This window comes from Neolamprologus multifasciatus, chromosome 23 (genome assembly GCF_963576455.1).
Source record: "Neolamprologus multifasciatus chromosome 23, fNeoMul1.2, whole genome shotgun sequence".
Lineage (NCBI taxonomy): Eukaryota > Metazoa > Chordata > Actinopteri > Cichliformes > Cichlidae > Neolamprologus > Neolamprologus multifasciatus.
In genome coordinates this window covers 13,897,713-13,924,265 of record NC_140460.1, presented here as the reverse complement: position 1 = coordinate 13,924,265, position 26,553 = coordinate 13,897,713, and the positions used below count along the sequence as shown (strand labels likewise).

The following is a 26,553-nucleotide window of genomic DNA, read 5'->3' as shown; positions in this document are numbered from 1 at the left end:
GTCATTCATGCTACAAAAGAAATGTAGGGCAGACATTTTTAGTAAACACTGTTATTGTGCATTAAATGTGATGAAGATGTTTAGGGATACTTTGGTGTAAAAGAGACATAGGTCTTTGTAATAACAATCGCTGATAATGGAAGCTTTTATTGAGTTCAGTTCCTTTGAAATAGCTGTGGATGATTATTAAGTTATAACTGATGCTCATGCTACAGGCAGGTGGATCACAACACTGTGAACCTGCAGTACATGGTTTGTTTTGTGTTTTGTTTACTCTTGCTTTCTTTAACGGTAAGTTAGGCACTAAAACTATTTTATTAGATTTTGCTTTTATGCTTAAAAAATAGCCAGTTAGGAGTGAGACCAGAGTTAATATGGATATCACAACACAGCTACAGGACATGTTGTGATGATAGGCATATTTGACTACCAGGGGCCTCAGACTTGTTTTATTTTGCATCCAAAGCCCATTTTTATCTCACGTGGACCAGATCAGTAAAATTATACCCTAAAAATTATTCTTTAAAACCAAAGAAATGCAAGTACAGCTTTATTGAATCATCTGTTTGAAAAACGGATTATGAACAATTGGAGTGCAGTGCCAGCCTGTCCCAGGTGGACCCCACCCTTCACCATATGACAGCCGGGATAGATTCCAGCCTACATTTTTAGATTCTTGTTTTTATTGAAAAACTGAACATATTAATGATTTCACTGCAATTTTCAAGCTTTGCAAAGTGGAACCGATTGGACCCTTTGAGGAGCCGGTCCTTAAACCTTCACTGTAAGAAGGTTGAAACTCGATATTATATTTGTTATGTGGAGGCTGTGTGCATGCAGGGGTGGTGATATGAAGGACCCAAAATGCAGACTCACGGAAATCAAAGGTGAACTTAAATACAGCTTTAATGCTGAACTCCAAAAAAAGTAACAAAACTGAGTATCCAAAAATAAACTTACACAGACAGACTGACAGAACACACAGCTAGATAAACGGTAGATCGCGACAATGACAAACTGAAACACAGGGCTTAAATACATAGAGGGAGCAATCAGGGAATGGACAACAGGAGGGAAACACAGCTGGGGCAAATCAGAACTGACGAGACAAGGAAGCGTAAATTGAACACACTGAGATAAGACAGAGACCTTCAAAGTAAAACAGGAAACACATAACAGACTGAACAAAAGACACAGACTCACATGCAGGCACTACAACAGAGGGAACAGAGATGTGGGACCAGGGCAGACACAGACACTGACTGGACACGGGGATATAGCAGACAGGGGAGACAGCAACTAAGGATTACACAGAGACAAACCATAAGACATGACTCTAACGAAAACCCAGACTGGAAATTATAAATAATATAATAAACTCAAAAACCCTGGGTCAACGACCCAGGCATCCTAACAATATTATGTAAAGTGTCATAGCTGATGAAATGATAATTGCATTCTCATTAGATTACATTACAAAGCACACTATGTTTTAAACTGTATAAGGTATTTGTTATTAAAATAACTAAAGCTATTTTATTAACAGCTGATATTTATTCTCTGGCAAAAATCCAGAAAATTGGATATTGATCATTTAACATTCACTTTGATTGACTGTAGCTAGGAAACATAATCAAGCAGCTTTACAGTTATTATCACTTTTTGATTGATGCACGAAAATGCATGAAATCAGAGATAGAAAAGCATCAACACAAAACAAACCAGTCTCCTCTAACCCCCCGTTCCCTGCTTCATCTTTGGTGATGAAATATTATGACTGAGAAACAGGTTTTTCTGCACTTTATAAAGCAGGAAAGTTGGAGTTTATGAATCTGCTTGTTGGCCGTGCCGATGGCAGATGTTTTTAAATGTCAGTAAAACTCATTGAAGCCTCAGATAATGGCACTGTGGATGACTTTTCGTCCAGGTTTCCTATCATTTTATAGCAATTTCCTTGCATCTCATCTCCCCGTTCCCCTGACTTCGTACATCAGATGGGAGGTATATGTGTTGGGGAACACATAAATTCTAGTAGCAGCAGCACTGTAATTATATTCACACCCGATGCCCCTGCTGACCTCCTGGTCACCCAAACACACACTAATGAGTTCCCTGGGCAGTCGTGACAGCCATGGTAGAAACCACAACTACTGATACTGCTGTTACACTCGCTGAGAGCCTGAATGCTGGAACACAAAGCCCCTCATCTGTCATTTAATGCATTCTGTCTTTTTCTTGTCTTGCAGTTGGAAAGACGTCTTTGATCACACGGTTCATGTATGACAGCTTTGACAACACATATCAGGTAGGTGCTGCAAGCACAGGCTGAATAGTTTGGCTCTAATAATTATCCTGATGGATCAGTGACACTGGGCTGCAGGCATTTCCTTTGGTGAAACTTAAACCGGGGCGTAAAGATTAAGTTGAAGACAGAAACTTAGAACAAATAAGGCCTAAGTAAATTAGATACTGGGATAATAATGAAGGAAATTAATACACAGCAAATACAAATTCTTCTCTTTGTGTAAAATAAGGAAATTATGGCCATCAGTGATTTTAAAACAGACACCTTTGAACTGAAGATCAAGAGCTCTTTGAATCCCTGTAAGCTGCCTAATCTCACTTGACATCCTAAAAGCAAAATAGTACTTTTGCAGCTACAACACTTCCAGAGCTCTTTGTGAGCATCTGCAAAGCACCCTTAAATAAAACCTGCAGCTTTATTGCTTTATAAACAAAAAGTATCTACTTACATAGTAATAAAAACAGAATTAAAAATAAATCTCGCAAAACTATTCTGTCCGCCCTCTCTGATAGTTTAAGAGGGAGTCTTGCTGCTCGCTAAGGCTCTTTTATGGGGGAGTTTACAGTATTATGAGCCTGAGTAATATATGGAAAATATATGGAAAAACTAAATCTGATTATCTGAAGAAAACCTGACTACGTCACGACAAGACAGACGAGGAGGAAGACTTTTTTGTTTGCCTAAATGTGAAGTAAGAAATGCACCTTGATTTATTGCTGAATAGTGTTGATCATATACATTATTAGCATTATTGTTTTGAAGCATGACTTTGCATATATGTAGAAAACAAAGCTTTGCATTTCATGTGAACTTCAGGTCATTTTCTAAGACAAACCGTTTCCATCAGGTATAAAATTAGCCTGCAGACTCTGCAGAGCTCCAGCAAAGTTAATAATGTTCTGCTTCTAAAACTGGAGACCTGCGGCTTTGATCCCACAGGCATGTGTTAATCTGCCACTGCCTTTAAATTATCTACAGCAGCCTCTAAAGAATTCTTCAGTACCTGATATAACCTTCTTCCACACTACTTCCATCTAGCTGTACTTTTTTGTCCTACAAATTCAAATAATTTGACACACAGAAGAATGTTGTTGCTTAAATGTTACAAAAACAAAGGACCAAAAATGCCATTTTCTGGGTAGTTTTCTGCCAAACATGGATCTCAAAGGCAGTCACCATTTCAAATCCTCCAGCCTGATAAGGTTTTCTCTATTATTGTAGGGTCTTTACCTTGCAATGTAAAGCACCTAGAGGCAGCGTTTGCTGTGATTTAAGACAATATAAATAAAATTGAATTCAATTCAATAAAAATTTTCTTGACTAAAAGCAAAAACAGGAAACACAAATCCCAGAGATGTACAATTTAACGGGAAATCCTGAACACGAGGAAATAAATTAGAGGGGCAAAATAAATTGACAAAGGAAAGGACAAGCTAATATATATACTCTCACCTTATTGGGTAATCAGTCCTGTATCAGTGGAGACAGTAAAGATGATTACAAAGGCCAGAAGATACAGATAGAGTTACAAAAAAAGAGTTAATTTCGAAAAATAAAGCAGGAAGACAAAAGCAATAAACTATAAAAGCAATCAATAAGGTAAACTCAAGCATAATAAACTATCACCATGAAACAACATGCAGTCACTTGAACTTCTGAAATACACTCGTGGACCTGATCAGCCAGTAGTACGAAAGCTACATCCATTATTCACTGGGATGTACATTGGAATATCAGTTCAGTTCAACTTAATTTTATTCATATAGCACTAATTCACAACAGCCACCTCAAGGTACTTTATATTGTAATGTTAAACCCTACAGTACTTAAAAGAAATCAGCTTGGGAACATATGAAAAAAAGGAAATGTATTTGACTCTAAGCAGGCCAAAGAAAATTACAGAATAATTAACATTCTCTGGTAAGTCTGGAAACTAGTAAGTGAGACCATATGCTCAGAAAAGTCAGCGTCTTGGATTGGATGCTAGATAGATCAATGAATAGACATAAGGAAATATCTAATAATTTACAAAGCAACATCCAGATGAGAAGAATGAGAACTCAACAGAACGGAAAAGCCAAACAGCTTATTTACCCAGTAAAATCATCCCCATATTCACATAGTTTTTTCCCTTTTGTTTTCTGTTTATTGTTTTTTGCGTGTACAATGACAAACAGATTTTGATTTCCTCTGTGCAGTTATTTCACAGTGGTTAGTCTCTTGACTGTAATGCTGTAATTTTTACACTTGGTTCTAACAGCTAGATTATGAAACATCCTGATTGCATGGTGTTTTTGTCTGACTGCAAACTACTTCTGAATATTTGGGGTTAATGCATGTTGTCTTGCTCTGTACATAGTTTGAACTGTTTTAGGCTCAAATAAGTCATTAAATTGACGTGTTTTAAATTTCATAAATGGTGAGTTAGAGGGTATTAATGATTCTTACGGCTCTTTTTGTAATATGTATGTTGATTATGTATGCATGTGTATATGTATGTTAGCTGAATATTTGTCTTGTAGATGTTTTCCCATACTTTCACACAATATGCCATATATGGAAGCATGAAGGAACAGACTGTATAGTGATTCTTGGTTTATGTAAACTTTTACTTATATAGTATTGCAACTGATTTAGATATGTTATTTCTAATTTTGTTGATGTGTTGTTCCCAGCATAGTTTATTGTTGAAATTTCATTTCATTTACTTTTTCTAATTCAGTGTAATTTATCATAATAATAATTTTCCTATTGCTGTGCGCTGAACGATTTCCAAATATCATGTGTATAGTTTAACTTAAGATTAGTTTTCATTTATATGCTATTTTAACAGAATAGCATATATTTAAACCCTTTAATTTACTTAATTCATTAATTTAAGTCCTTAACTTAGTAAATTACGCTGGTGTCATCTGATAGTTTGCAGTGTTATAGAAATTACACAGATGTCATTAATGTACAAAATAAACAGCAGTGGTCTTAAAATAAAGAGCCCTGAGGAACCCCACATGTCACAGTTTTAAACTGCAGTTAATGTTATCAGTTTGAACAAACTGGTTCTGATTTCCAAGATTACTTCTCACCCATGATAGTACAACCCCTCCCATACATATATATTTCTACTACTAATTAAATCATTTACTAAGAACTCTCCAGTAGTTCATCGTAGTAACAGGCTGGTCCACCATGTTTTCCATGTAATTTTTATATGAATTGAATAAACACCACATAAGGTATTAATATGGACAGATATTGATGGGAGATGATGTTGCTGTTTCACATTATCCATTTTATTATATTATCCATGTTGGTGGGTTTTCTTTGCCCTTTCTTCATTATGCTAACCCTCCAAAAGGGAGAACGACAAGTCTCTATTCTTCAGCGTTCATATTAGTTCTGTGCTGTGCTGTAATGAGATTTGGGTGGCTCATTGAGTGTGGATTAAACTGTCTGTGTTAGCTCTGTGATGCTGCGTCTTCACAGCTGCTTCTGTATCCTTTTATATTTCTAAACTCATAAGTCATGAAAGTCTACAGAGCCAGACATTTCACACTGATTGCTGGGGATCATGTCTTTTTTGGTCTTTAAGCTACTGAGTCTCCGTGGTGCACAGTCATTTCTTTAGTTTCATTCTCACAAATTGCAGTGGAAGAAGCTCATACTTGGCTAAGGTTGGCTGTGGAGTTTTTTTTTTTATGACGTCTTAGTGTGTCGTGGGAAAAGGGGATTCATTTGTTTGTTCATTCATGCTAATAACATGCCAAATCCTCTGGATAATTACATTCATCCAAATGCCACTCCATAGCTTTTAAGCTAGTTTTGTAGTACTTACTTTTAATTAAGAGTGAGTGATCCGAGGAGTGTGAATCACCTGGGATAAGGATCTCTGAGGTTGTAGTTCTTTGCCAGAAAATAGTGGGCTGCCTGCTCTGAGGAAGGTCTGCATAGGACTGCTTGTGTGAAAAGAAAACATTTCATTTTTAGCACAGAAATTATGGTCCATCCACCACTGACTATCTTAAATGGGGGATAAGGTTTTTATTTATTTATGTAGCGCTTTTCAAGAACAAGATTCAGAAAGTCCTTTGCAATTCTGCAAAGGGAACAAAGATGTCAGTGACACAGATGACAACTTCAGAATTTTAGCATCTTCGGTTCTTTACTGTTTTTTTCCTTGTTTTATTTTTTTTTGTCTACAGCTATAAGAGGTCATTTTTTTGTCGCTAATCAACAGGCTAAGCAGGAAAGCCTTTTCCTCCTGCAACATTTTCCATTTCCCCCTGTGGGAAGAGAGAAACTGGACTGGCCTCCTTCTGCGGCCCTGCTGGGAGGGGACAAAGGCATTCTTAAGCCAGCTGAGACTCCCCTGAGTCTCCTCCCTGGGTTCCAAAAACACCTCAGGTGGGAGGCGTCTAAGAGGTATCCTATTTAGAAGCTGAACTACTCCACTGCTTGTTCCAGTGTGGAGGTGTAGCGGCTCTCAGCCGTCTGACACATTCTTATTTCAGTCACTACTCACAGCCATAGGTGATTGGTAGGAATGTAGTTCAACCAGTAAATCAACAGCGTTGCTCTTTTCACCATAACAGACCAGTGCAACCTCTGCAGATCTCCATCTACGCTCTTCACCCTACACATAAACAAGACCTAGAGATACTAGAAGGCACATCATCCCCAACCCAGAGTGGGCACTTCACCCGACTGAGAACAATGGCTTCAGACTGCGAGGTGCTGATTCTCATCCTGGCTGCAAAGCGCCCCAGCGGGAGTACAGGTCGTCACTCGATGAAGCCAGAAGGACCACATGATCCACACTAAAAGCAGAGACAAGATTCTCAGATCACCGAGCTGGAAACCCTCCACCCCCTGGGGGTCTCTTGTTCATGGCTCCATAAACACTATGAATCTGAGACAACAGGCAGCTTTGGCACAGTCCAGGGCCCTCTGGAAAAAGTCAGACTTATATGAGCCCTCTAATGCACGGGCCCTCTAATGTGATAGTCATTTCCTGCAACGTTTTCAGAGTGTTGAATACTTAAGTACCATTACCTGTAGTGAATGCAGGCATCAGTTGTTGGCTACAGGCTGCCTTGCATCAAGGCCAATGCAGCAGGAGAAGTTATGAATTTGACATCTAACAGCCGTCACAGTCGGTGCTAAGTGCAGTAATTCTGAGAAACGTATGTGTGTGTGTGGTGGACATGCTTCTGAGGAAAAATAACTGTACCATCTTTATGGTGCCTGAATGGACAGACACCGTTCCTTCCCCCATGCTTCTTCAGACATGGTAGGCAAACAGATGCTGGGCTGATAGCATCTGCTTATTTAATAAGCTTCCATATGCTGTTTAATGTCAGTCTCTGCCCCTCTCTGCTGTAATGGCAGCAGGCAGAGAGAAATATAAAAAATCAGGTTATGAAATTTGTGCACAAGCTAAAATCATTTGAAAGTCCTTGTTGATGGTGCGTTTTTTCCTTTGTTTTTTTTTTTAAAAGCTAGTGGATTAACCATTTTGTTTCAGATGCCACAACCTCAGCTATGTAGCCACAGATCAAAGTCAAAGCTAAAAAGTCTTCCCTGTGTGTGTGTGTGTGTGTGTGTGTGTGTGTGTGTGTGTGTGTGTGTGTGTGTGTGTGTGTGTGTGTGTGTGTGTGTGTGGTTGCTGCCCTCCTCTGCCCGTGTCTTAATGCCTCTTGTTTCCTGCCTGGCTCGGTGACAGGTAGGGCTGTAAATGATTTTGCAGACTCAACTCCAGAGACAACTGAGTATTAATTAAAATTCAGCGCACATTAGTTGAGCGTGAGTGTTTATGCGGCTGCTCAGCGGGGAAGCTAGATTTGCCTGGTGAGGGTGGAAAAACGATAAGAATACAGCCCGTAGGAGACATCTCTCCCGATGAGCAGATTTAAGAAGTCGTGGTTTCACTTGCTTTTATTTTCATGCGTTAGATTTGAGCAGATCCAGTTGAGTCTTTTGAAGTAAGAGCTTAAGTAAAGTCAGAGACAGAGCGCCATCAGGAAGATGAAACCGAGCGTGGCGGTGGCTTTAGTCAGCAGGAGGATGTGAGCGAGGTGAGCTACATTTGCTGCCTCTAAAGCAGCAGCCTCCCATCAAGCAGCCATCCAGCCGCGAGAGAGACAGAAGCAGGCGTCCGCACCGCCTCGTAGCACATGCTAAAGGGCTCAGAGGCCTCTGGGAGCAGAGCGCTCCTGTCGGCTGTGGTGGAGCTGTCACTCAGGCCCGACTGCCAGGCTGTGATTGCATCTGTCTGCTGTGCCCAAATATGCAGCTGCTTAGTGTAGCAAGGGGTGAATCTGATTTATTGGACAATTCATATTCGGTGTCGTGGGGAGGGTCTAATCACAGATGGATAGAAGCTGACATATTACTTTTTTGGTGCTTCTTTGGCATGAGTATTCCAAATTTGTTCATCCATCCATCCATTTTCTTCCACATATCTAATTCAGGGTCTCTGGGGGCTGGAGCCTGTCCCTCCAGTCACAGAGCAAGAGAAAGGGTACACCACAGACAGGTCGCCAGTCTGTCAAAGCGCTAACAATTAAAGTGAAATTCAGAATTGCTTTTAAAACCGTTCATGGCCAGGCTCCTGCTTATATAACAAATCTGCTGAGACCACCTTCCAGCAGTCGGTCTCTTGAATTGTGTTATCAGGGCCTTTTGACTGATACAGGCTCTAATTTTAAATCCAGAGGCATCTACGCTTTGAGGCTGCAGAACCTAAATTTTGGAACAGCCTCGTCAGCCACGTGACCAAGCAAACAGGGCTATAAAAACAGTGGCAACTGTTGTGTTTTAATCCAAACCACCTTTGTCAAACCGAACTGTAAATATAGATTTTGTATCCTGTTATGTACATAGAGGTTGTGACAAAGTGACCTTTTTTGACACTTTGATATAGCTTAAAAATATTCAGTGTTTTTTTTGTTTTGTTTTGTTTTTTTCAGATTGACGAAACACTTTGCAGCTGCTATACAAATAAAGTTATTATTCTAAACTGTATGAATAATTGTCGCATCACACCTTCAGGAGCTGCTCGGCCAGTGAAACCCGTGCCATGAAGCTCCTGGCACACAGTTTCAATGCTGATGTTAATGCCAGAGGAGGTTTGGAGCTCTGCAGTTACTCAGTCAGCAGAGCACTGGTATTTAAAAAAGAACTGTGAGCTCTGCCTTAGTTTTAAACTGGCTAATAGTTGAATTGCCGACACATGAAACTCACATAAAACAAACAATCTGAAGATGTCACCGCTTGGTTTTATTTTTCATTCTTACAGCAAAACAATGAACTGTTCCCGTGTCTTCTCTTATTTAGCACTTCAAATTCAACGTCTTCCTCTTTCCTGCTCCAGGACTGAAACACAGGTTAAATCTTAAATTTAATGTTAATGACTAAAAATTATGAGTGCACTGATTCTAATATTATTATTAAAATTCAGGAAGCTCTAATTTCTATTTATTGCAGCCTGCTGAGTGAGAATGGAGAATTCATCATAGATGCACTCTGTCATCCTATTAGAAACTTAAGAGCAGTTGGATTTTTTGTGTCTGTAGAGTGCGGCGCTGTGATTGCTCGCTGTGATTTGAGGTCTGAGGGTTTTAGCTGCGTCCCTGCCCAACAGAGGACCTTGAAAGTAGAAATGTTCAGATTCTCTACAAACATAAAGGCAGCAACCAGTAATTTTCTGTCTCTTCTGTTCAGTGTTTATTTCTTTGTAATTCACTACCACAAAAACTCTACTTAAAAATATAACGTCACCAAACTCTCTCCGATCCGTTAAATTCATTTTCATCCCTAGATGCCAGCAGGATGGGCCGTAAAGGCTTCCTCTGTCTTCCAACGACACACGCTGGTTAAAGATTTAAAAGGGATATTAATAATTTCTCGTGATCTAATCCTTCTCATGTATAGTTGCCCATGTGGGATTCTATATTTAAAACTAGGGCCAAGAAGAGTCTACAGCACCTTTGCCACTTCCCCAGAAAAACATCTTTATTCTTTTAATGCAATTTAATTTAATTCAATTTCAAGTTAATTCAAGAATATATAATAGCATTTGTTTTCTCATATAAAAAACAAAACAAAATTTAAAAGCAAGTCTGTGTTGATAGTTTAAAAAAAACGACACTTTTAACCCCCTAGTATACCACATTCATCTTTAGCTTGGTATTTTTAGTCTTGGATTCGACCGGTCTTCTTATATCAGCTCTTCAGGATGTCCCTCTGTTCTCACATGGAGGCTATTTATCTCTTTAAGGGAGTCGTCTCTAAAAAAGGAAATTTTTGCTGTTTTGCTCCTCACCTAGCTTCCACAAACTGAATCTGGTGTCGTCCTCGGTGTGCTGGTGCATTTCTTCCAGAAAGAAAATGGGCGGGGTATTTTAGATTTCACTTCTAATCATGTTTAATGTTTATAATTTGAATTTGTTGAGGCTGGTGAGTTTAATCCTGGCAGTGCTTGATGTGAGTGGGTCTAAAGCAGCAGTATAAATGACATCCTGTCCTTTGTGCCAGATTCTCTGAGTTAGTCCACTGTGGTAGCTGGCATTACCAAGGAAACGAGTGCGTGAGCAAGCTGCTGATGCCCAGTTCTGTCAAAGTGGGCAGTGGGCACCCCGCAGAGCTGCTCAGCAAAGAAAAAACACAATATATACATCCGGCTCCTTATTTAGAGATCAGGACAATTATTGTTGTGTGCATCTTCATCCTCTGATCCAGACCTGTCACCCGTCCACAGTACTGGCCACTCCTGTTTGCAGGCCGAGGTCAGACACCTCAAAGCTGCAGCTGCAGACTTAGTAGTAGCTGGTTGTGCCAGCTACTACTGAACCTTTTACACCCTCTTCCCTCCACGTATAAATCAAGAAACTAAGCATCTGGATGTGCTGCATGACAAGGGATGTACATCATCTTTTTAAACCCACTGTAATTGAATGCTTTTTTAAGCTCATCCATATCCATCAACAATTTATTCTTAATATTAAAGATACATGGTGCCCAACAGAATTGGGTTGAGTTCTCCAACTTGACTGCAAATCATTAAGCTTTCGAGACCTGACGTATTGTTGGACGTTCAAGCAACCAAGCTATCGTTTTGTTACTGTTACCTTTGTGATATCAAAAGAATAAAAACTGCTCCTGAAAGAAGGCAAACTGTGCTTTTTAGCAAGCCATGATTCACTACAGAAGTCACAGTTTATTCTTCAGTGAGAGCGGCTTCAGTTTTGTGGTAAAAATGAAGAGTGGGCGTGTAAAAGCGTCTCGTAAAAACTATTAGACAATTGTAAAACACAGTGTGAGCAGAAGACAAACATGTATTAAATATGAGGTTAAATCATATTTAGACGAGAGCAGAAACTGCTAACTTATCACAGCACTCAAAAGCTATAGATCCAATCCATAGATTGTCCTGCTACTATGATTTACTGCTACATAGAGCACAGACTTATTCAAACTATGAGATATCTGTGGTACTGATGCTCAAATCTTTCTGAAGAAAAAATACATTTTGACAATTGGGGTGAGATTTGAAATTCATTTGGTTGCAGTTTCCAAAAGAGATCAAGTGCGTTTTTCAGCCCTGAACATTTCATGTAGATGTCTGCTGTACTTATGAAACTATGAGCGCTCAGAAATAATGGAAAAAATACTGTGTGTTAAAAAGCACGACCAAGCTTCTGCCCTTTGAGGTTCTGTAACTTCTAAAAGAAAGATAAAATTCTGCCGGACTTCAATAAATATCCTAAAGTTATTCTACATAAAAAATTAGCAGATTTGATGGCATCAGTAGGATAGTTTTTCCCAGATGAATGCCTTACTAAAATTAATGTTTTTCACAAACTTAATTGCATATCTTTAAAAGAAGCCCTGCTCATAATTTTCAATGTGAAAGTACATTTTTCAGCCCATTGAATCCACTAAAAGAACCAACCTCAGGTCTGCAGTTTAATATTGACTTCTTGGATGCAGTTTGTCTGAGCCAAAGCACCTGATGATATCATGGCAGGCAGCAAAGCAGAAAGCTGTGGGCTTGGCTGCGGAGAGTAAACATCCTTTGAAGAGGGAACACAGTGCCATCTGCCTTATGACACAATAAGGAAATGATTCGATTGCTGTTACTGTGTAAATGTACGATGAGAGCTGTGATTAAAACAACCGATCAGAGAGTAAAATAACGCAGCTGTTCTTATTATTTAAGTGAACATTTGCAGGGTGATGCTGACACACCGTGACCTTCTGCAAGTGTCTGTATTTGATGATGAATCACTAGACATTAGAAACTTGTAAGTAGTTAGAATTGAATCAGCAGTGCGATAAAACTGAACATTCACCATGTTGTGTGGATATTGATCATCCCCATACATGAGGGTGATGTGATCATGCCTCCATGAAGAGTCTGTCCCCTTCTTCACCTTTTGCTGATTCACTTCCTCGCCGTTTGCTTTTCTGAATATTTGGAGTGATGTTGATTCGTGGCTATCTTCTTTCCCTAAACCAGGCCACAATTGGAATCGACTTCCTGTCGAAAACCATGTACTTGGAAGATCGAACGGTAAGTTACAGCTGTATCATGTCACGAGAGAGATGTTAAATGTTTGTCTCCCTCTGACAGAAACTGTGTGAACTGTGATTGTGTTCAGCTGTGGAACAACGACCTGTCTGACTGCATGTAGTCCTGCTAGTTTAAATGTGTCTGCTGATCTCAGAGAATCTATCATACAGCTGTACGATCTTGGAAATGAAAAGTCTGCTTGTATAAATAATGAATGTTTACGTGTGTGGGGGGAGCTTACTGTTTTCAGGCTCTCTGACTATCTGAATGATCTCAGCCTCCTCAGCTTTCACTCTCTGAACCCCAGGTGAGGTTGCAACTCTGGGACACAGCAGGACAAGAGCGCTTCAGGAGCCTCATCCCCAGCTATATACGGGACTCCACCGTGGCCGTGGTGGTCTACGACATCACAAGTCAGTGCAATTGCTGCTTCTTTTTTATTGATATGTCACAGTTTTAATGTTAAGCATGCAAAAGGCTGTGCAGAGGGTACCGGGATACTGTATTTTGAATGTATTTACTAAAAGGGATGGTAAAGAGAGTGATGGAGATAAGTGTAAACCTCGAAGATGTAAACAGACAGGCACGATCTTAGCCAAACTGCACATTTACAAACGTAATCCCTCGATAGGTCACATGCTACCTATGCTTCAGCTGATTGAATGTAAACAGCACCAACAGTAACTGAAGCCCAGTACTGCTGCATTGTAGTCCAGGAAGTGTGTGTGTGAGCCATGTTTCCATGAAGTGCATCACACTGCACCCATGTGTCTTAATCAGCACTCTGAGCTCATCAATCTTGTTGCCTGAGGATCTCTCCTTCCCCATATGACACTGGAACCATTTATGTTTCCTCTTCTTAGCTTACATCTTCTTCCAGCTCTGCAGCCCCGTCATCTCCTTAGTGTCTCGTCCAGGTTAACAGGTCTTGTTCCGTTTAGCGTCGCTGGTGTACTCAGCGGCATCATTTATTCCCATGTAGCTGTCTTTTGGCAAACTGGAAAAAACACAGTGAAAAAGGAAAACAGGTGCATAGAGCAACAAAGATATATTAGTTATTAAAATTAGAGATGGTGAACTCTTGATAAACTGTTCCAATATTTGCTTTTTTCCCTTTACTGACAGCAGAGTCAGACAAAACACCCACTGTGGCTTTTCAGAGGGTTAAATGTGTTTTATTATCTGCAGGCAGAAGAGCTGCAGAGTATTGAGAGGGGCGCTATATTAACTGTGCACCCTTCATACTCACAGCTCTAATCATATGATGCATTAATTCTGTACAGGTAGCTCTTTTTACAACATGGCACACAATAGCCTGTCTATGTTTATGAATTATTAACACTAATAATGCCGCAGTTACTCTGCTGAAATGCATGCTGGGTAATGGTTAGTGGGCAGATAATATGTTGAGGCTTATGTCCTTTAATTGTTCTTACAGGGAGCTTAAATTTGCTCATAAAGTGCTCATAAAACTTTGAACTAATGCTTGCTGATTGGGCCTTTAAGGATTTATGACAGGGCAGGCTTCCTTAATAGGGCCTGTTTCCAAACGATAACTCCAACAGACGTTAGGAGCGTAGTCAAAGTCCATCAGAAATGTCCAGGTGTGTAGAAGAAGAAGCTCTTTGTGGTGGTTGATGCTATCTAGAGGCTGATACTATAAAATCTCTGCTGCTTCTCACTACCTAAAGTTGCTCATGAGGCTGTGATGTCATTAAGGTATTTTACTCCAATTAAAGAAATAAAACTGAACTGTATCTAGTGTCTTAACTACTTTGATCAAAAAGCTTCAGAAAGCCCCTTCTGGAATAGCTTGCCAGCACTCCCTTTGAAACAGGAAGTCCACGGAAGTTCTCCATTATATTAGAGATTGGTTTAGAGATTGCAACAAGGAACAGGTGAGGTAAAGATAACGTTACTCAAGGCTAACAGGTGTTTTTCCTGAAGACGGAATTGTTTGTAAGTCCAAGCAGAGTTTATTTGAAGCTGATTGATTGATTGATTGAATCTTTATTTTGAACATGTTAAAAAAGTACAACAACATAGAATTAAAAGAGACAAATAAACAAAGCAAAACAAAAACAAAACGAGCAACCACAACTACAAATATCTTTTATGTTCAAAAAGGAGCAGGAAGAAGCATGAGCTTATTTAATCCCACCCCTTTTCCACTATCTAGTAAAATTATAGACTACCGAAATACCTCCTTGCAATCACATTATATGTCATGTGTATTTTTTTTTTTATTATTTATTTATTTTATTTTATTTTTTTATTTTTTATTTTTAATATATATACATATATGTTTCTATCTATCCATACATACGTATTTACACATACGCACATATACACATTTTCAATAACCCCATTAACACCTCAAAGGATACACAACCTACAAATATATATATACCCATACCAACATACCCGTGCACCCGCACACACATGAAAATATTAGACAAGAACACCCTATCAAATCTCTACCTCCTCCCTGTACCCTGTAAAAACCATCTCCTTAAACCGCTTTTTAAACTGTGCCATGCTCGGACATTGCTTTATATCTTTACTTAGTCTGTTCCACAGTTTCACTCCACACACAGAGATGCAAAAACTTTTTAATGTTGTACGGATACGAGGATGTTTTAAATTTAATTCCCCCCTCAAATTGTATCCCCGTTCCCTTTTAGAAAACATTTTTAGAATATTGTCAGGAAGCAGGTTATTTATTGCTTTATATATAATTTGTGCAGTGAGAAAATGAACCAGATCTGTGAATTTGAGAATTTTTGATTTTAAGAATAGTGGATTTGTATGATCTCTGTAACCGGTTTTATGGATTATCCTTATGGCCCTTTTTTGTAATATAAAGATTGATGATAGCGAACATTTGTAAGTATTGCCCCACACCTCTGCACAGTAATTCAAATACGGTGCAATCAGGGAACAATAGAGAATGTGGAGTGATTTGTGGTCCAGAATGTGTTTTACTTTACTCAAGATTGAGACACTTCTTGAAATTTTGTTATGTATATGATTTATATGAGACTTCCAGTTTAATTTATCATCTATAATCACACCAAGAAACTTATGTTCAAGTACTCTTTCAATTTCCACACCATGGAAAGGTGTGGAAATAAAGCTGCACTTTATTAACACTAACCAGCCAGATGTTTAACTTCAATTGAAAACTGCAGCATTAAAAAGGGACCTCATATCGACCCGAGAAGCAAAACAGGTGGTTAAGACCTGACTCTGCAGCCCTGTGCAAAATCTTATTGAAGAGTAAATTTCATTGTTTGTGTTGTCCTATTTTAATTATTCTGTGTACTGCTCACAGAAGAATGAGCTGCTCTAAACTTACATAAAGGCCATTGGATGCTTTGGCTGGAGGACCCTGTGCTACACCTGCTGAAGTCATTCCTACTTCATCTTATTTTGTGAAACAGTTGGATTTCCACAATCAGATTCTACAAATATCACGCTTCATCTCGATCTTTCCCATCAAAAGTGATTGAAACAAATGGAAGGAGCAAAATTTTTGTCACTTAGATTTCATTTCACGTTCCGATTTATCTTTCCACCCTTAACAACAACCATTTTTCTGCTTCTCTACAACATATTTCTTTCTGGTTTTGCTTCTCTTTGTAGCTTTATCTGGATCATGTTTTCTGTCCAAAAGAGAAAACAATTGAGACACTCAGCATGCAGGAAATTAATTTTAACCCCGCTTTATGGAAAAACACTATGCACTCCTCCTTAACCCATGTTCTCTTTAACCTTGAAAAAAAACATGGAGTCTTGTCTCATCAAATTCCCAGTCCAAGAATACAACATGACCCTTTATCTACATGCTGGCCAGCATGCATACTCATTCAACCCGACAAGGTCAAAGGAATTTATCAGTAACCTTAACATGTTCCAGAGCCAGAAGTAGCTGTGTTCTATGTTGATTTATTGTGTATTTCCATATACAGTACTAACCATATTCATGTGCATTTCAATACATCCTCTACCAGCTAATATTTTTTGACCGGGAGTCTTTTTTAAAACTGTAAATCTTCTTTATTAATGCAAGATTATCAGTGAGGTTCTAACTGTTACTACTGTTTTTCACAGTGAAATTACAAAATTACATATTTTCCAACACTGATGGAAAAAAACAACAAAAGTCTAACCAAAAAGGAGAAAAATAAATAAAATTCAAGACTGAAATGATAAATTTATATGAAAACAGTGGCAAATTTAATAGAAATGATTGACTAATGATAATTATTAAGTAATCAATAATTATATGGAGAAACTAGTATAACTTTGCTGAAAAAATGTCACACTGGGAGAAAAAATAAAACAAATCTATGAGAAATATTTTAGAAAAAAACAGTGAATTTCCAAGAAAAACATGAAAAATTTATGCAAAAATCATCATTTATTAGGTTTTTGTTATCAAACCTGAAAACCAAAAGTGAATTACGTTTTCGTGTTTTTGTCACCCATTTAATAGAAATAAATCGTCTACAGTAAAATTAGAAAATAATCTGATATCATATTTTGTCTTGTGGATTAAAAAGAAAAAATCTTTACACAGTCTGATAGTGACTCGAATTTTGCCTAGAACATCTTTTGCATTATTTTATGATAAACAACATCATAAAATTTCATACATTTTCGTAAATGGGACACACAGTCTTATAATTTATTACAATCCTTTTTATTATACAAATAGATTTTCCTGTGGGGGACCTGTGTTGGCACTACCACACATGTCTAAAAATCAAATCAAATGTCAGTCATTTGAGTCTGATGTTAGTTTTTTAACAGTTTTTTATATTTTCATTTTTTCAACAGATGTCAATTCTTTCCAGCAGACATCAAAATGGATCGATGATGTGAGAACGGAGCGAGGCAGTGATGTCATAATCATGCTTGTTGGCAATAAAACAGACTTGGCAGACAAGAGGTATGTCGCTCTGATCTAATGAACAAATCTTTGTTGGAGAGACTTCTAAATCTATGTGGACACCAAAACTGAAATCAAGGAAGTTTGATGCAAAAGTTAAAATTTAGATCTTGTCAGTTACATTGACCTTTGGTGTTCGTGAATGTTGAATTATAAAGGATGATCCAGTGTATCCTCTGATAAAAGAGAATAAGCATTTTTATCAGAGGATTTACCATTATTTGGCCAGATTTGGCTAGAACCGACAACATTGTAAAGAAATGGTCAAAGTAAATAATGTGCTTTCCCAAGAAAGCAGCCTGCTTTGATGATGGATTAGCTCTGTTTTTCTGTGGAGGGTTTCCTGGAACGCCCACATCTGGAAACCTTCCAACAGGAGAGGAGGTGACCCTGTTTGTTTACTGAGATCAGCCACAGTCTTTTGGAGTTTAAGAGTCAGAAATGTGAAAATGAATCAGTCTGCGTTGTGTTCTACAGTAGCACGGATCACAGATTCTGACCTGAGATTGATGCGGTGAATATGACAGTCAGGCTAGGGTTGATCTTTCCACACAGGAGTGTGGCTGCTCCTCTGCATAGGCCCATTGCAGCTGCTGCTCCATCAGTTTCAAAGTCAATAAACCATGCGGGTTGTGACGCCTTCATGCCATGGCTTTGTAACTGCAGCTGTTGTAGGATGAAAGGCGGGGCATACCTGAGGAGGTCATCAGTATGTTGCAGCCAGCTGATGTTAGATGTTGGACTGAAAAATCTTATATAAATATTTACGCCACCCCAATGAGAAATAAACTGGCTATGTTTATTACTATTATTATTAGTATTATTATTATAGTGATTATAGAGGGGGGGGGGGGGGACTTCCTGTCAGACAGCCTTCTTCAAAGAGGGAAAATTATTGCTTGCTTTAGTGTTTTGTCTGTAGGGACACTTGAGCATCATGAGCTGTGTGCATGAGGGAATTCATTTTTATTCATATTCTATATGAAGCTGCAGACTGTGTCTGTGGAGGAAAGAGTAGGTGAGAAACTGCTGATGAGATGCAGTGTTTAATAAACCTGAGATTGATTTCAAGTGGGCCGGCTGAAAAAAAACAGGGTAGACGTGAGAGGACATGGAGCAGAAATATACGTTAGTGGACAGGAGAAAATAAAGAGAGAATTGAACCATAAAATTACTTTTGTCCTGGTGCAAAAATGTGTTGATGTGTATAAAATGCAGGCTGGAGATCAATTGCAGATGGTAAAAACTATGTGATGTGAAAATTTTATGAAAATGACCAGCAAGTCTTTTAGAAAGTTACTGCCTTTTTCTCCTCCTTTTTTTCTGAAACCATTTAGAAGTGCAAAACATTTAACTTACCCACTACATGTTATTTATTTATGCAGAGCATGTGTTGAAATACAGACGGAGACAAAGCCTAGTGCAGCCAAGCTGTTATATCAGTTAAAATGACCAAATTGATGATATTATTATGCAGTTTTTTTTATTTTGTTTTTGTTTACATAAAAACATTTGTTGTCAGGAGGTCCAAGAAGTACATCCAGCAAACTGTGACATTACATCCCCAATGTGGGCACACCTTATACCTTGGTAAAATTTTTACCCATGAGTTATCTGCCAAGCTGAAGTTTTGGTGGTTTGCTAGTCTGGAGATTTCATGTGTGTGTAAACACAATGCTCTAAGAAACTGGAAAAAATGAAAGAGCTAGAACTCGGACTATAAGGGCCTCGGTTAGCATGTTCACCTCATACAAAAAAATATTAATTAATTATTCTAGAGTCAAATGTGAGGCAGACTGGGTAATTAACAGGACAATGATCCCAAGCACAGCAACAAATCTCAGAGAGAATGTCATGGTCCTTGGTGTGACCCAGTATTTTGTATTTAATCTATATTTCTTGATTATTTGTTATTCATGGTTGTAGTTCTCTTGAGGTTATGTGTGTCCCAGTGTCTGTGTCATGCCTTCTCTGTGCTTTTTTTTCCTGTTCCACAGTTCATGCCTCTGTCTCAGTGTCAAGTCCGCGTCTCTGTGTTATACTTCCTGTTTTACTTTGACAGTCTTTGTCTTGTTAGGTCTGATTACTCCCAGTTGTGCTCTCCTCCTGTGTCTTATTCCCTTGTTTATCTCTCTGTGTATATAAACCTTTGTGTTTTCCTTTGCTCTTTGTTGCGTCGTACCCTCACCATGCTGTCTGTTATTCCCTCCGTGTTCCTAACCAAATTCTAGTTTGTAGTTCCTGGTTTGTTTTTGTAGTTTAAGTTTGCTAGTATTAGTTCCCTGAGTCCAGATTAGGTTCTAGTTCATGTTCAAGGTTTTGGTTTTTTGTAAGTGAATTTCTTTTGAAAAGTGTTTCCAGCGAACAAAGCTGCGCTTTGAGTGTAATTTCCCATCTAAGAGTCCTGAATTTGGGTCCTTCTTCCTGCCTGCCACACAGCAAAACATGACGGAGAATGACTGAAAAAGAAAATAACCAACGTGATGCACTGATCTAGAAGAAGTCCAGACCTCAGGTCCCACCACTGAAATACAGTGGTGGGACCTGCAAACCTCAATGAACTGTAGCCATGTTTTAAAAAAGACTGAAACAAAATTCCTCCACATTAATGGGATTATTGCTGCTAAATGTGGTTCTACATGCTGTAGTAGGTTTTTCTACACACTGCTTCTGTATTTTGGTTTAGTTTTTGTTAAATAAATAATATAGAATAGAATAGAATAGCCCTTTATTGTCATTGTACATGTGCAAAGAAATTGTAATTGCTCCACACCAGCTGTGCCGGAATACAATATAAAAAGTAGACAATAGATATAAATAGCAAATATATATATGTACATACATGTATACAAAATAAGAGAAAGGCACGTGTGTCATTTGTTGTTGCATTACTTTTACATTAATTTTACGACCTGATAGGGACTAGCTAATTCTTTGTGTCCTGACGTGTAAAACCTTTGAACTGACAGAGGATGAACTTTCTTTTTTCCCCATGATTGTATGAACCACAACCAGTTTGACTGAATGATAAATGACCTCACAGTGCTTGCCATTGTTCCCGCCACAACACTGGAAGGGTCAGTTCCTGTGGGGAAACAAAAGGCTATGAAAAGTAACAGAACTTTGGTTATAAATGGTTATAAATGACCGCTTGCTAACTGGAAGGTTGACTTTGAGCGTGGTAATGAATGAAACGTAAGAGTAGGTTTCTGTCTGTAAACATGGGTGCGAGAACTAAAACCGATCCCCTGATTTACTGATTAAATGTAAATGCACTCAGGAAGTCTTTATCTTTCTTTCTCCATTTGTGAAATGCAAAACTTGGGTTTTCCTCCACAATCAAGTAATTTAAATGTTATGGCCAGCTTTATTTTAGCATGCAGTAGCAGCAACTTTGACGGCCTTAGAGAGAAATTCCCTTTGGCATGTTTGTGTCTGAACTCTCAGCCTGTCAGTAACTGTGAAGAGGAAGCAGGAAAAAATGCTGCTGATTGCAACTTTCAGAATGTGTCTCGCTGGACCTGTCAATAAAGGTTCATGACCACAAAAACAACAGGCGAAGTAAAAAAGCTCTGGTTTGAGGTTACACTGAGACTGCGTGGGAGCTGCAGGTCTGCAGTGGTGTATACACACACATAAATTATCCCACGCAGTGTAAGAAGTATATTTATCATCTTCAGCTGGTGGAATTTCAGGTGATGTCTTTATATGTTTAATAAGCTTCAAGCTATTTTCGAAATGTGTGCCTCCAGCTAAAGTGCTTAAACTCACTGAACCTTTTTGTCTTTAATTTTTGATAATTTAGCTTCAGTGCAGTTTAGTTTTTCCTTTAATGCAGTGTGGACGTTAAAGCCTTCCAGTAAATGTTCCGTGGTATAGAAGTAAAGGCTGTTCAGTGCATTAACATCACCTCACCATCCTCTTCCAGCGTGCTTAGGTAAATCAGTAGTTCCAAGCCTGACAGCGGTTTGTTGAAATCAGTGCAGGAAATCTGAAACCCTGCAGGTTTTTAGTGCTCGAGTTTCAACCAGCAAAATCTTAATGAAACAATACTACATAGTGTCCTATCTCTTGCTTATGTGCTTGGACTTGCAATAGATGATACTCCAGAATTGTTACCATTATACAATATATTACAATGCAAACAGCATTTTGTACAGGAAATTCACTGACAGCTGTACAGACTGTTCTCAGCCTCTTCAGTCAATTTGTGACTAACACTGAATCTTAAACATTTTCCTATGTAATATGTGCACATCATTTTTGTTAGATGACATTTTTTTCCTTTCAGTTAACTAAAATCATTTTTCCACAAACAGTTTTAGTTTCTAGTTGACTACAGTGTCCATGTAGGCATAAGAAAAGCATCAATATTAGTTTGGTGGAGCCATATTTTGGACTACATGTGAATGCAAGCCTTGAACCTGTATTCTTTTTAGGCCAGCAGGGGGCGACTCCTCTCCCCCCCCCCCCCCTTTTCTTTTTTTTACCTTTAAAACCATTTTAAAATAAGTCATTGTCAAATTTTTATAGATTTCTTGAGGAGAAACAGAGATTCATGTGTGGTGATGTGCTGTGGTGTGATGAAATGATTATCAGGAGGAGCACCTCTCTGAGCCGAGCTCTCTTTGTGTTTGTTGCTTTGTTTATTCATGTGTGGTGGAGCTTTTCACAGTGCTTAGTGCTTAGGGGAGATAAAGTATGCAGAGTTTAGGTACCGTACATCCCCAGGAGCTTTGTATCAGAGAAATCTAGTGTGCATCATACACCAGGCAGCCTCAGCTATGCGAGGCCTGGTGTGAAGACAGGAAGCAGCTCACCGCATTGTTTTAGTCCCTTTTTTTTCCTTCTATGTTTTTGATCCTACATCTTACCCCCAACCATGTCTTGACATGCAGACAAGAGGAGCTAGGGATCAAATCTCCAATCTTGCGACCTGATCTACCTTCTAAGCCACAGCCACACCCTGCTGACCCTTGATGTCAGAACTGAGCTGAATAGTTCAGCCTCATTCAACCAGTTGTCACCAAAACCACTTATCCAATACGGGCACTGGTTCCCTGCGTGCTCTTCTAAGTCCTGCACAAATCTGATTGGTCAATTTGACTCAAACTACAAGCAGAAAGCCATAAAAAAATCCACAAAACCATCACTTGTTGGTATTCATTAGCCTGTAAGGCTAATGTATTATCCACCCTGAGGCTGTTTGGTTAAACCTAAAATCCAAAAGTCTATACATATAAAAAAAGAATCACCTGGTCTGGTAACGTGTATTTTAATGAAAAGGGAATAATGATCAAATCAGTGCTTTTGTGAAGGGATTTGATTACTGTGAGTGACATTATTGTTGGGATAATCAGTGCCGCGAGAGAGAGCTGATGTCAGTCATTTCGATTACAACTGTAGTGCTTTTCAAGTGTGCGTGAGCGTTGCTAGGATGCCACATATCCCACATCCATCACACACTTTTCTTTCCAACTGCTTGTCTGATGATGACTAAGGCACCATGTTGTTTAAGTTGGAAGTCAGACAAATGCATCCAGAAATAGTCCCAGAAGCTCTGGTGCAACTCTGTCAGGTGGCGCTATTATGTAAATACGTCTCTAGTGCACTGTTTTCTGTTCTCGCTGCAGGAACTTCTATTTCTATCCCCGAATCTCTTTCTTCTGCGCAAACGTGACGTTACTGAAAGAGAGAGGAAGCGGTAAAATATGAGGCTGCCGTGTTTTAAGCTTTGAAGAGATCAGTCGGATGTTTTTAACAGAGTAAACACTTAACAATGCTTTCTGTGAGGACAGACTGGTCTAGTTTTCCGGGGCCGATTTAAGCCGCTTGTCTTAACGAACCTGCTGGCCGTCGAGGCTGTGGAGTCAGCAGGATTGAGCTGATCTCTCTGTTTGTGTTAATGGACACCTGACACAGTCTCAGTTTCACAGCGAGAGCCAAACAATCGCTGCCGGATTCATTAAAATGTAATGCAAATTGGCTGTTATTAATTTCTCCCAGGACAAAGTAATTAATCACTTTCAGCACATTAGCCAAGCCTGGTGTATCCTCACCAGCCTAAAATAATAAGCTGCTAATCGTGCACTTCACAGTGAGTCTCTCTGCAGCATCCATTTGTCTTTGATGAATGTTAATATGACAAAATTAGCCTTGGCTTTGTGTCCAGATAAACAGTGTATTATTATCTCCAATCTGCAGTGTTTTGATTGAAACGACTCTTCATTTACAGGCAAATCACAATCGAGGAAGGCGAACAGAGGGCTAAAGAGCTGAGCGTCATGTTCATAGAGACCAGTGCCAAGACAGGTTACAACGTCAAACAGGTGAGTGGGTTCAGAGAGAGCCTTGTGTTGAGCGTTTGCCATTTCTCCCTGTGAGTGACAGGTGCAGTCACTGAAAAGCTGCCTGGATGGAGGGCAGCTTAAAGGTGCCCCGTGGAGATTTTTGTTTACATTCACTGTGTGCATCCCTGAGGTCTGATAAACACGCAGAAGAGACTTCCTGTCTCATAAAACGGTTTCACAGCCGATTTCTTTCTTAATACGTGATTTGCATTCAACGTGCCTTGCTGGCAGTCTTCAGGTTTCAGTATGTTGAATCCTGGATCCTTAAATAGCATCTCAGGCCTCATCGTTCCACATCTGTAGCTGCATGTGGGAGCATTTTGGCCACTGGCATGTTGGCTTTTTGGAAACAGCAGTGACCATATTATTTAGGATGGAGTGCTGAGTTGTATGCTAAAGTTTGCTGGCTTGGTTATTAAGCTTGTTATTAAGATTGTATGGGAGCATCACACAGACACAGATACCTGCTAATTAGTGCTCAGCAACATCCAAATAAAATACCAGAATTTCACTCATCAAAGGTGAAGCTCCCACTTCTTGGACAGTCTGTTCAGTACAATTACCCGCACAGCAAGCCAAGTTATTTAATATAATATTATTTGTTACCAGGCTTATGACCTGCTGTGCCTGTTCCCTGTATGAAACCACAGACATTTGTCATGTTTTTCTTTTTATTTATTTCTTCATTAAAACACTGTAAATGGTGAGCTGGCAGTGTGACTGTTAAATAGTTAATTCTGATTGATTAACACATGAACAACAGCACAAACATGATCCAGAGATCCATTTAGGGTTTCCAGTTAGCTGAGGTGAAGCTAACTGGAAACCCGAACTGGAATATGCCTCTATTCCTGTAATACCGTGGCTGAATCATAGCAAAATTCACTTGATGAGGATGGAGTGTTTCTTCCTCCATATTTATACCCTCCATGTTTATTTTAGCTGCAGTGTGTTCACATCCAAAACAGAGAATGGTGCAATAAAGCTGTTTTTTATCGAAAAATTCATTTGTTAGCACTGTTGGTCAAAAACTCGGCCCTGCTGCTGCTACCAAGGCAAAGCTCTGCATTCATTCTCTAAATTTACTTACTAACACTAATGTTTAAAAAAGATTTAGGGGTTTCAGATACAAAGAGAAGCATAGCCTGGTTCATCAAAGGTGTTTCTGTTCCTGAACAGATGATCTTTGTTGGAAACAATGACTGTCTGTGAAGTTAATAAGCAGTGAGATGAAGGGAAGCTGCACTGTGTCTGTCAGTGAATGGTGTTCCTGGCGGGCGCCTCGCTCGCCACACAGCAGTGGAGACAGAGGAGGCTATTCTTCACCTTATTTCTGGGCACTAACAGTGAAATGGCACCACTGAACAGAGCACTGTGAGACCTGCAGAATAAAGGTCACAGTCCTGCCTTTTACAAGCTGCTGGGCAGTGCCAGCCTTACAGCAGAAGGCATTTATTTTTATTACCTATACTGGTGTATAAACATGATTTGTTATCGGGGTGTAACTTGTCACAGATTGCCAACAAGATATTTGGGGTCATTTTAAAATGGTGTTATCATTTGCAAATTTGTGACTTTAGAGTAATTCGATGAAGAATCCTCCAACGTGACCCATCACTGTCAGCTGACTTTTTTGTGTATAATAATTGTAATATTTTTAATGAAATTTTAATGAAAAATTTTACGTTGATATACAATAAATATTTTCTGCCTTACAGGCACGTCCAAATTTGTTACATTTGATTAAATGTTCTGGACTGAAGACGTGTTTAGGCTCTGTTATAAACTGCAGCCAAACATCAGTGGCACAATCTAAAGAACAGGCATGGCTCACCCCCAAGCCTCTACTTTATTTATTTATTTTTTTAATAAGGGGTTATCTGATTCGCTCCTTGTCTGGCTTTTCACCCAGATCTAATTTGCCTTGGGAAACCCTACGGGGCAAATTGTGATAAAACTGTGATAAAGTAGCAATTCACAGGCGGGATTTAAAAAAAACAGAATTTGAACCTACCACTGTGTTATTGTACAAAAAAACGTCCGGTAGGAACTTTTTTTCTGTTTAGATTTCCTTGATGTGGAGTGGCCCAGCTCATATTTTTCAGAGAATTTATTTATCCCTTCCCTAGCTCTTTCAATTAATAATGTAATACTTTAACAATTAATATGCTTTATTTTGTATTTACTTTTATTTTTTGACTCTAATATGCCACCATCCTGAGCTAATCAGCAAATGTATTAGCATTAGATTAGACGCTAAGTGTTGTGTGACGCTGTATTTATTCTGCTCTTGTTTTTCAGCTGTTTCGGCGTGTAGCTGCTGCCCTTCCAGGGATGGAAAGCATGCAAGAAACCAGCAAAGAAGGGAGTATCC

General features: G+C 39.0%; 1 protein-coding gene across 2 annotated transcripts in view; it reads left to right on the top strand.

Moving 5' to 3' along the window:
- Nucleotides 1–26,553, top strand: part of rab6ba (RAB6B, member RAS oncogene family a) — a 74,350-nt gene that overhangs the window by 33,217 nt on the left and 14,580 nt on the right. Inside the window, exons 2-7 of one of the 2 annotated variants that reach the window (XM_085150310.1) lie at nt 2,247–2,305; nt 12,822–12,875; nt 13,183–13,288; nt 17,718–17,829; nt 24,065–24,158; nt 26,481–26,547. In XM_085150310.1, the coding sequence (XP_085006436.1) occupies nt 2,247–2,305; nt 12,822–12,875; nt 13,183–13,288; nt 17,718–17,829; nt 24,065–24,158; nt 26,481–26,547 (492 nt within the window). Of the gene's footprint in view, nt 1–2,246; nt 2,306–12,821; nt 12,876–13,152; nt 13,289–17,717; nt 17,830–24,064; nt 24,159–26,480; nt 26,548–26,553 lie in introns of both variants that reach the window. The other variant, XM_085150309.1, reaches the window with a different exon arrangement.